This window comes from Eschrichtius robustus, chromosome 19 (genome assembly GCF_028021215.1).
Source record: "Eschrichtius robustus isolate mEscRob2 chromosome 19, mEscRob2.pri, whole genome shotgun sequence".
Lineage (NCBI taxonomy): Eukaryota > Metazoa > Chordata > Mammalia > Artiodactyla > Eschrichtiidae > Eschrichtius > Eschrichtius robustus.
In genome coordinates this window covers 37,187,956-37,200,129 of record NC_090842.1, presented here as the reverse complement: position 1 = coordinate 37,200,129, position 12,174 = coordinate 37,187,956, and the positions used below count along the sequence as shown (strand labels likewise).

Here is a 12,174-nt window from a genome sequence, read left to right as displayed (position 1 = left end):
CTGCTTTAGCTCTTGCTCTTCCTATAGTCTACTGTTTCACTCAGTTTACACTCCATGCCCTCATTTAACTCAGATTTCATCTTCTACTCCTTAACCCCCTTCTTTCATTCTACTCCAAGACACTGGTCTCTCCACTGTTCCTTGGAAATTCCAGGAATGCTTATACCTTAAGGCTTCTGCTCTGTCTTTCTCCTCTACCTGGAGTATTCTTCAAAAGTTAACCATATGTATGACTCCCTTATATCCTTCAAATCTTTGTTCAAATGACATTTTCTCAGGGCCACTCTGACCACCCTACATAAAACTGATAACTCCTTCTCTATCCTTCTTACCCTGCTTTATTCCCCACCCCCACAGTAGATATCACCTCCTAACCACGACATAGTATTAAACAACTCACTTATTATGTTTATTACCTCTTTTCACCTACTAGAATGTAATCTCTATGAGGGCTGAGAAATTGGTCTGTTTTATTCACCTCTATATTATAAGAGCCTAGAACAGGCCTGTCGTATATTAGGCACTCAGTACATATTTGTTCAATGAATGGATGAATAAATGAAAGAACTTCTATCCTCCAAATGTGTCAGACCTGAGAGATGTATCATATTCCAATTCAAAAATACTATATCAATTTATACCACATAGATACCAGTACAGAAAGACAGTCTACCCAAAGGTAAAGTATCAGTTATATATAAGAATTCTGAATAATTTATAATACATACATAAAAGGCATTTGTGACATCAATTATCTTCACTTTATTATGAGGAAATCAAGAGGTCAAACAATTTGACCAAAACCACATAGCTACTAAATGGCGGAGCTGGGATTTTCATTTTGGCAGCTTAATTACAAATGCCACATCCTTCATCATTACCTGTGATCCTTTTTTCAGTTGAAAAAGAAGTGTGATATTTGTCTTATTGCTCTATAAAAAGGACTTCTAATGACAGAATACCATCCCCTCCCCTCCCCACCAATGTCAGTTGTTCATTTCTTTTACTGTTTGGATCTCTGTATTTGTGGGGTCCTAGGATATGACTGGTAGCCTGTAACGTTTTCTACATAGTCATTCCAGTTAACATGGCATTTGTTGATTTTGTAAATCCAGACTGTAGGGCATTTGAGCCCAATGAGCATACCTTAGGCTTTGTGATGTTCCCATTCTATACCTAAAGCCCGAGGTATTTAAGCAATTCTTCTGTGAGATGAGCCTGGTTTATCTTGTTGATCTTCTATTACAGACACCAACTTTAATACGATTATGTTCACAGGGGATACAATTATGAATATGACAATCCTCTCTGGCTATGGACTAGCCCTTAACCGACACTAGAATAAGCTCAGGTTCTCTGGCTCATTCCAGATAGTTTAAAAAGTTATAATTGGTAAAGTGAAAAATTTAACACTACTCTCACTGCTTGTAGGGGGATGTTAAAGAAACATCGTCATGTATTTGTCCCCTGTGGTGTATGTCTTAAATTATATTTTCCTGTAAGAAAACGGTTAGAATATCAGGTAGGGGAAAATGTTTCTCTATGAGGAGAATTTATAATTGTGAGAATGGCAAGCTGGATAATAACAAATGATAGACTAAAGTCAAGAAAAATTAAGCTAAGACTTTGAGAGAAAAATATGTTTTCATATTTTATGTTACTGAGTTATCAAGAGTGATTAGGATTCTATTAAAATCAATGGATAAAAAAGGTATTGACAAATGATAAAATTAAAAGTTTAAAAATACTTTCATTTGCTGCTATTCTAATTTAATTGCCGACAGGGTAAGTTTCTGATATAGCTAATAAAATCTTCCTAGCTATAACAATTATCATGGTTCTTTGTTCTTGAATGCGAACCTGGGGTAATAATTTGTGTTATCTAATGTGATAAGGCTCATTGTAAATGTTTATCAAATCAGATATCTTAGCCAGAAAAAGTCTAGCAGTGAAATTGGTGTTTATGATCTACTCTGATAATATAATCCTTTTTCTGATATTTTAAAATAATTGAAAAAATTTCAAACAACTTACATGTGAACTTTATAAAAAAGAATCTCTATGTCAGATGCTACATATATGTATTCTAACTCTGTGGAAGTTACTTAAAAAATCTAAGGTGACCTTTGTGGCTTCTTACTAAAATATTGAGCTGATCTCAGACTCCACTGTCCCAAATATTCTGGATAATATAGAATATCGTAGGTGTTACAGTAGGATGATTTCTGGTAATATATACCAGTGACCACTTTTTAAACAATAAATTATCAACTAAGATAGAATAGCAGTCAAAGAAAACAAGTGATAAAATGTATGAAAACAGTGATGATTTTCAACATTTAAATTCATTGCTGAAGTGTTTAGCCACTTTTAGGGAGAGACAGCTAATTCCTATATATAGAACATGGTAATTGCAAAAAGGGTCCTTATTGTCAACAGGCTAAACTTACCTGCACTTCTCAACATCATATTGTAATGTGACACCAGAATTCAGAAGTGGGGAACAAAAGAGGACAAAATAGATTTGGAAGGTGAGGAGAAGCCAAAAGAAATTTTGACAGAGTATAATAAAAATATTGGAATTTAATTTTAAAATTTGGCTATAGACACTTGATATTTAAAACATTTACTAAATCATAGCTTCTTATTTTTGTCTTAAAATTCACTGATTTAAATTAAATGGATGGCAACCCACATAGAAAAAAGAAATGAAGCAGTTGTTCTCAGCTTGATGGTAAAATCTTCTACTGGCTTATATGACTAAGGCACATCATTTTTTTTGGACTTTGAGAAAAGTTAGTTTCCAGTGTAAGTGGATTCTCACTAATCACTTACTAAGTCTGTGATTAATTAGTTTGTTTATTCTATAGATATTAAGCACCATGCTATATATCAGGCACTCTGTTGACTGGAGAAGCACCTTAATCAATCTGTGATCAAATTATAAATCTAAGACATGTTAATTTAACGTCACTATATAAATACACCTTGGTTTTTAACAGTCCTACTCAGTAATCAGTTTAAGAACAAGAAATAGGCTGTCTTCATAGAAAGGCATAATCTATGTACAGAAAGTAGTTAATACCTTTAAAAATATGTGGTGTTACCAGGTGCTATAGAATGTGGATCCAGAAGAGCGAGCCTGTATTATAGTAAGTGAACATTATATAGGGAGTTCATGAAGCTACATGCCTAAATGCTAAATTCCTGTATTTCAGAAGTTAGGATTGTAGCAATTTATGGAAATTTTCTTAAAACAATGGTTGGCTTCTTTTCTTGGTAGTCAATGGGTGGCTTATAATGGAGAGTAAAGGAATCCACTGACGTCTGATTTAATCCTTTGGAGTATTCTGACTTATTTCTGAACTCAGCTTCTAGATAACTGACAAGGATAAAGTGATGAAATATGTGGAATCACCTCTTACTAGACTGAAAATAGTTCCATAAGAAGAGGTGCTTAGGTGCTTCCAATCTAGTGACTTAATCATTTCTATGCCCCATTCCTAGGGCCCAGCATAGTGGCTGACACATATCAGGCACTTGGTAAATGTCTGCTCTACTAATCTGAAGGTTTGGTAGTAAACAACAAAGTAAAGTTTGTACAGTTGTTTACCTTTAGTTTTCTTTGAGGTCTAATAATATGCCATATCAATGACAGCTGTTGAAGACCTCCATTTTGGCTTTGAATTAAAATAACTTTGGTATCAGCTTAAAGGCTGGAACTTGAACAAATGTGTTCCTTAACACAGGAGACCTGTGATGTGATATTATGGAAAGCACACAGGATTTGAATGCCAAAGATAGTATTCCACACTGCTTTGTTTGATCTTTAGAAAGTCCCTTGGCCTCCCTAAGCCTTAATTTGTTTATTCATTCACCTTAACATTTGCTGAATGCACACTGTATGCCTCTTACACAGAGATGAAAAAGACAAATCTTGACCTGGGGATGCTTAAACATACAACAACAGAAAAATACAACTTGAATGTTTCCTCATCTATAAAATCAAAATTACAATACCACCTACTGAATGGGTTTTATGAGACAATTACAACAACAGAACTTCACTTTTAATGTATATAAAAGTGTTTTTAAAACTGCAAAACTACAAATGTTATTTGTTATTTATATTATTATATAATCATTCCTCATATTTTCTGCTTTTTTCTTAGGTTGAATTTCAACTTGATATTAGTTCCTGAAAAAGAGTGTTAACATCATTTTTTCATAGAAGTTTTTCTGATTTCTCTTTTGGAATAAATCAGGAAGCTTAGAACCCTGGTTCAAGCTTTACCTGTCAACCTACTTCCCAGTTATAAATTTAGAATGTGAGTAGTTTTTTTCCTTTTGTTAAACTGATACATAATTCACATGCCACAAAGTCCACCAATTTAAAGTGTACAATTCAGTGGTTTTTAGTATAGTCACAAGGTTGTACAAATGTCACCACTAATTCCAGAGCATTTTTATCACCGCAAAAAGGAACCCTGGACCCATTCGCAGTCACTTCTCATTTCTTCTCTGGCCCAGTTCCTGGTAACCCTCACCTGCAAGTTCCTTTCTATTTCTATGGATTTGCTTATTCTAGACATTTCATATAAATGGAATCATGTAATATGCAGCCTTCTGTATCTGGTTTCTTTCACTTAGAATAATGTTTTACAAGGTTCATCCATGTTATAGCATGTTTCATGTTTTTAATGGGATAATATTCTATTGTATTGATATGCCACAGTTGGTTTATCCATTTATTAGTTGATGGACATTTGGTTTGTTTATTACACTTTTTGGCTATTATGAATATGAATATTATGCTATGAACATCGATGTACAAGTTTTTGTGTGACATATATCTTAGATTCTCTTGGGAATATACGTAGGAGTGGAATTAATGGTTCATACGGTAACTCTACGCTTAACTTTTTGAGAAACTGAGCAGTTTGATTCTGATAATTGCTTTTCTAGAGCTTAATGCACATAGCACCTAATGAAGGAATGATAAAAGCCATTGCCAGTGCATGAAAAAATAATGCAAAGGGAAACAATAAAATAAATCTACAACTCTCATAAAGCCAAATTGCATTGGGTGCTATTGCCTGTGGAGGTCTCATTTAATGGTCAGTGCTCCTGTACAGAGTTGTATTAAGGAAGTAAACTTTTCTGAGGTTATGTGCAATTATGTTCCAGCTGTCATTCTCTGGATTAAAAAGATAAACTCTGGTTTCCAAAGTGGACAGTGTGGTATAAATTAGCTAAATGGGAAAGCTTGGCTTGTGCTTTAGTGCACTTTATTTTTCAAGCTGGGGATCTATACCTCTTTGAGAGGCAAACCCATAGGCCATGGCATTTTGCTATAAGCTGTGTTTTTTGGTGGTGACAAAAACCACAAGGGAGTAAAACTGTTTCGTTCTGAAATAGGGATAAAAAACACATAGCTACTTTATAAATCGAAGGTGAGAGGCAGTGTTTTTAGTTCCAAGTTGCAAGATAGGTTATTTTTAATGAAACGTGATTTAAAAATAAATGTTTATTAGACTAGGTATCTGTCACATGTTAGTCAACTTAGAGAGACCTAGATGCAATTCTTGGCTATCAACAGACACAAAACACAAATATGCCTTAAATTTTTCCTTTACTAAAGTCACTTATTTCACATGTACCTTTTTCCTAGAGGACGTGATTAAAGTTGTGAAATGTCAGTAAGCACATTCTCCTAAACTCCTAAGCTTTCAACTTCTCCTTCTCCACACTTCCTTCCCTTTACTGTCTACTCAGGTCTGCACTTCTCAAACATACCTTTTTAATACTGTTGACAGGTCCATCTCTGTAAATTCTTTCATATTTGGCTCTTAAGCAAACAGAATACATTCCTTCTAGTGATTATTTATTGTTGTATAACAAACCAACTCAAAGCTTAGTGGCTTACAACCATAACCATTTTCTTTCTCATGATTATGTGGGTTGGCTGGGCTGACTCACATGGCTGCATTCAGCTGGCAGATCAGCTGGGAGGCCTGAGTAGGCATCTCTCCTTACAATCGTTCATCCTTAAGGTGACTAGACTGGGCAGATCTCAGGGCAGAATCCCAAGAGGGTAAGTCTCAAAGTCTAAGAGCTTATCAAGGCTTATACTTGTGTCATGTTTGCTGGTGTCCCCTTGGTTAAGCAGAGTGAATGTGGAAGGAGACTATATTATGAGTCATTGGGGCCACTAGTGTAGCAGTTTGCACTTCAATATTCATTAAGATAAACTATATTTTTTAGTCCTTTTTCTCTTTGCTCTTCAGTTTGGGAAGTTTCTATTGACATCTTCGAGCTCACTGATTCTTTCCTCGGCCATGTTCAAGCTGCTGCTGAGCCAATCAAAGGTATTCTTCATTTCTGTTGCAGTGTTTTTGTTTTCTAGCATTTCCTTTTTTTTTTTTTTTTCCCATTTGAGCCCTTAGGATATTAATCATAGTTACCGTAAATTCTTAGTCTTATAATTCCAAAATCTCTGTCATAACTGAGTCTGGTTCTGATGCCTGCTTTATCTATTCAAAATGTGGGGTTTTTTTGTTTTGTTTTTTTGCCTTTTAGCATGCCTTGTAATTTTTTGTTGAAAGCTGGACATGATGTATCAAGCAAAAAGAACTAAGGTAAACAGGTCTTTAGTGTGAGGTTTTATGTTTATCTGGCTATGAATTAGATTGCATTTACTGGTTGCTGCAGCTGTAGGTGTCGGAGGCTAAAATTTCCTCTAGTGTCCTTGTTTTTGTCTCTTCTGTTATCTTTGGGTTTCCTTTTTAAATAGGGTTTGAACTTTGCTCCCCTGTTGTTATATAGGAGCCTGACTGATGTGGTGGTAAGATGTAGGGGGAGGGTAAGTGTTCTCTAGTCCTGTGATTAGGTCTCAGTTTTTTAGTGAGCCTATGACCCTGGGCTGTGACTTTCATAAGTGTTTCTCAGGTCCTTTCCCCTCTCACCTATGAAGGTGAAACAGGAAGACTAGAGGGGGGGCTAGAGCTGGATATTTCATTACCACCAAGTCAGTTAGGCTCTGGTAAAAAACAAAGTTGGTTAGGTTTTCGTAAAATAATTTCCCTTGAGGGCAGGCCTTTGTTAAGAAGAACTGTAGCTCTGGGAGTATTTGAAAATGTTTATTTTCCCCCTTTCTCCTGACAGAAGCACAAGAGGATTTTTCTTAGATCTTGACCCTGCGAACCTGTGTGGCTCACGGAGGTAAAAATCATGAAAGTTTGGGTCCCCAAAGGTAGGAGTTTTTAATCTCTTAAACTAGTCTCAAACTGAGTCCCCAGAATTACCCTTTGAGTGTTCCTGCCAGTGGCTGGCCCTAGCTGCGGCTTCTGCTCTGGTAAGCTGCCATTTTATGCATTTGTCTGTCTTTCCAGTTTTGGGGACAGCGGTTTGCCCTGTGTCTTCAATTCTCTAATGGATCTAAGAAGAGTTGTTGATTTTCATTTTGGTCATCGTTTGGCTGGGGCAGGGGTGGGAATGGAAGGGAGGATGGGAGTATGATTTCCAAGCTCTTTACATGTTGGACCGGAAACCAGAAGTCCCCAATACTGTACTTGTTAAACAGAGATTTTTCATTCGTTTTTTCTTTCTTTTTTTTCTTTTTTCTTTTTTTTTTAAGGAGGAGGATAGTTTTATTAATTTGAAACATCACAAAAGCAGTCTGGGTTTCCAACATGGCAGTGATACAGATTTTAAGCAACATCCAGTTATACAGGTTCTGGATTAATATTTTAATGTTTCATGCCCAGTTCAATACTTTAAAGCAGAATTAGGAATAAAGCGGTAAATATTACAAAATGCAGTCAAGGTACATTTTGGAAATACAAATTCCTTCATTACAGCAAATGTTTTTGCAAAAGAGTAAAGCAGCAAATATTAACTTTTCTAAGGTAACATGCACTTTTTATAGTTCAATGTGATAAAAAAACAAGCTGCTCAAATTAAGTGTTACAAAATCTATACTGTTTCAAGTTATTTTGTAAAGTAAGAAAAATACATAGAAATGAGTCATAGAATCTTAACACTTTAAGAAATGTGATAAATGTAGGATATACTATGTAATGGTGCCTTTAAAAAAATTAAATACCCATACACGTTCACTAAAGCAAAATGTAAAGTGTAAACAGCAAGAAATTTCATTGAGTATTACAAGTTGATATTTGTATAGTAAGTCAATTGGTTATTAGTCCCTTTTTGAAATCCAATAGAATTTTAATATGCTCAGAACTGTAGAAAATAATAGTAACTTTATATAACGCAAAAGGATTATAGTTGTTCAGATTTGAAATCCGGATGAGACATCAGTCGTGATGCTGAAAGTTAAACTGAATGTTTTGCAAACATTTACTGTGAACAATGAGCACACTGGTTGTACCTTGGTAACTCTTGATGGCTGGGTGTCTACAAGGTAGATGGGAGCACCAGCATTTGCCTGCTACCTCTAATCCATGACGTTGGGAGGTAGCGAAATTGGCTGGACATTTTTCCTGTATGTGTTCTGTGTTTGCAGAACTGTCTAATTAGGTACCCTCCTGTAGCCCTGTATTTTTATGTTGTACAAGTGTAGGATTATCAATCTTCCTTTAAATCAATCGATTCTCAGGTTAACATAAGATCACAATGAAAGTGTTCATTCTGAAGTGAAGGCATGGTGCCGAAGTGTTAAATTCATCAGATTGAGGTTTAAAGCTGTGTATAATTAAAAGAACTGTACAAATACCTACCACAATGTGCCAGATGGATTTTAAATCTACGATAACACTTAAGAATTTGTCAAGTTGGCTACATTTGAGGTATTGCAGACAAAGCGGCATTGTAACACTTTCATAATCTTGAACGCTGTCATGACTGGTCTCAACAGAAAAAAGGACCAATAAGAGCAGTGGCATTAAAATACAGATGATTCTTTTGGGGGTGGGGTGCAGGATACGTGCGGTTTGCTGGGATTGAAGCACAATATTTGAAGATAAACAGTCACAAAGATTAGTAACAATCATAACACGACCCAAGAACCTAATCTAGCATTTTTGAACTCAATTTTAACCGTAAGATTTGTATCTCCTGCAGCAAATGCAACATGTAGTAGAACCGCTGTCTCCTAAGTTACCCCGATGTATAACTGAGATCCACTTAAAACATCTCACATGTTGTTCTGTGTATTTCAGTGCCTCTTGAACAATCAATCCTGTTCCCCACTACTCAAAGGACTATTGCACTTTTCCCTTTGGGAGGTACCAATCACAGAAGCTGAGCTGAATGATCACAATAGCCATTTTTACAATACAGAGAAGAAAGGAGTAAGAGACATGGGCAGCTTTTTTCAGCATCCAGACACAAGCAAACAAAATCTTAGAACTCTCTGCATTGGAACTACCGTGTAGCCCCATCATCTGGGAAATTTTCCTTAGGGACTGACTTTAGTGGTAGGGAAAGACAGGGCCTATAAGCCAGGTGCTTCAACCAAGGTGCTAGGGTGGCGATCTGCCAACGGCCGGAGGACAACACTCCATTTACACAAAGTGAAGCAGATGGCAACCACACTTCTGCGGCACACAGAGGCAGGGCCATAGGGTAACGCAGGTCCAAACAAGACAAGCTGCTTGCTGGGATGGCTCTCCAGCCTTGCGTTGCCCTTCTTGGAAGTGCTGGGCTCAGTCTAGCCATCCCTGCTCTGCACTGATAACAAATAAGCTTCTTCCCTATCTTTCCTTAGCCTGGCAGGCCATTGCAAAACTTTATGCATAAGAGTCACACTTTAAAGTTTGTACCCTACACACTTCCACTAAAGCAGAAATACAAAAGCCACAATAATCTCAATAGCCAGCAGACATTCCTCTTTAGGGGCTGTAAGGGGGTGGCTTTTCAAAAGGCGGATAGTAGGGTGGAGAGTATCGGGGTGGAGCACTGGAGGACCACATGTAGCTGGGCGAAGGAGAGGCAGACTGGGGCTCGTCAGAAAGTCCAGAGGGAGGGGAGGATGGAAAGACACTGGAATGCTGAAAGTCATAAGCAGAATAAAGTGGCAGGTGAGGAGGGCTATGGTAGTAGGTGTTATAGGATGCCACTTGAGGACGAGCGTAGTAAGAAACAGTCGGATGGGCATTTTCAACAGAACAGTTCAGTGCTGGGAGAGTTGGGCTCTGGTTGATGCTCCAGGATTTTCCACACCATGTGCCTCATTTTAATAAAGTGATGGAAACAATGGTTCCTCCTTGGTGCCCCCGTCTTATAACCCCCGCTTGTTCTCTCCCGTCACGAATCAAATCTTCTGCCCCTGCTCTTTGCCTTCATCTTTCGTTTTCCCCACTGGCCCTTGACTGGGTTCCCAGGCCTGGCATTTGATGACGCTCAGGTCTTCCCTCGCCCTCCTCCTTCCCTGTCAGAGAAGCTCCCAACAGTTGGAAACAACTTGCTTTTAATTTTTTTAATGAAAGCAACTAAACAAAGGAGGTCATGTCTGTTAAAACACTTGTAGAACCAGAAAGGGCCAGCCCTTTTCTTTCTTTTAAAATATATTTCAAGAAATGGGCAACCAGGCCTATTTTACATTGTTTATTGATTTAAAAAAATATAAAATCTTGAAATAAATTAAGTAGCATTCATATTTTAAATTGCTACTTTTTATAAATGTACACAATTAAGTAGAAATGTATTATAATGGTTAGTAAACTGCTCACTGAATTAATTTTAAAATAAGAAATATTTTGTGTAAAGACCAATCTATACTAAATTCCAGGACATTTGCCAAGCTATACAAAAACACTAAAGCAACTAAATAAAACCAATGGGGTATCTGTCTAGGATACTAGAGTTTTTCCTCGATGCACTTATGAAAATAAAAAGAAAATATTCAAAGATATTATAGCTTTTGTGTGTTGTTTTTAAAAAACAGAACAAGATTTTCTTTATTGACTGTCAAATTATTTCCTTTTTGTGTTGCTCCTAATAAAGTTATATTTTTCATGTTTTGACTTTGCTAATGCTAAATATATATTACTTCTTGTTCATTTCTGATCCATATTATACACCAATCCTTCAAAGGAAGACTTCCTTCACAAAAATGTCACCTGTCAGTCAGTCCACAGTGGCCTCTTATTTGAGTTCCTATTGCACTTATTGTTGCCATTAATTTGATACTTATTGCTTTGTAATTACTATTTAATAAGTCATTTTAAAATATCTATGTCTAGCTCCTGAAATATAAAGTTCTTGATATTTGAAATATAAAGTAACAACGTCTTAATATTTTTGCACATTCATAGCACCTGGCAAAGTGTCATGTTCAGTTATCCAGGCAAATAAGGAGAAGGATATCAAATTTTTACGAAGTCTTAGAGGTAATGATATGGAATCCTAGTCTTTTCTTAAGGCTCCACACTCTAGACACCTGTCTTATAGAAGGGGCCTGTGAATAGTGAAGTCAGTCATCTTCCAGAAAGTTACTAGTCTTCTAAAAATCTTTCATTAGTGGCTTATCATCTTATTTTTTCTTGTTTTTACTCTCCAAATAAACCAGAAACTTTTTGAGGATGATGAATATATTTTATACTTTTTTTAAAAAAATCTTTTTTGGCTGCTATGAGTAGTTTTTTGTGTTTTTTTTTTCCATTTTTTTGGCTGCGTCGGGTCTCAGTTTGGCACCTGCGATCTTCGTTGAGGCATGCGGGATCTTTCATTGAGGCGTGCGGGCCTCTCTCTAGTTGTGGCGTGCAGGTTTTCTCTCTTCTCTTGTTTTGGTGTGCAGGCTCCAGGGCACGTGGGCTCTGTAGTTTGCGGCATGTGGGCTTAGCTGCCCCACAGCATGTAGCAACTCAGTTCCACAACCAGGGATCGAACCCGCGTTCCCTGCGTTGGAAGGCAGATTCTTTACCACTGGACCACCAGTGAAGACCCTATTTTACACTTCTTAAAGTACCTAGGATCATAGCTCATACTGGTATGTTCAATAAATATTTTTTGAATAATAATAATTAAAAAAATCTTCACAGAGCAAACCACTACACTGTGGAATTTACTGTCTATATGCACAGCCCCCACTCTCAGACAACATACATATTACAAATGACTCTCATGCTCCTGAGGTTTTCACTTGTCAAATACAATCACTCTCTTGTAATTTTTATTCTCTTACTCTTGTGTCTTTTTTACTTGCTCATA

General features: G+C 36.7%; 1 protein-coding gene across 3 annotated transcripts in view; it reads right to left on the bottom strand.

Annotated features, from left to right (window-relative positions):
• ITFG1 (integrin alpha FG-GAP repeat containing 1) overlaps positions 1-12,174 on the bottom strand; it is a 258,894-nt gene that overhangs the window by 19,404 nt on the left and 227,316 nt on the right. Inside the window, exon 15 of one of the 3 annotated variants that reach the window (XM_068529144.1) lies at positions 8,263-8,957. The exons of the other annotated variants lie outside the window; for them this stretch is intronic. Within the exon in view, the coding sequence (XP_068385245.1) occupies positions 8,872-8,957 (86 nt within the window). The 3' untranslated portion in view covers positions 8,263-8,871. Of the gene's footprint in view, positions 1-8,262; positions 8,958-12,174 lie in introns of those variants that run through there. 3 annotated transcript variants of the gene reach the window in all.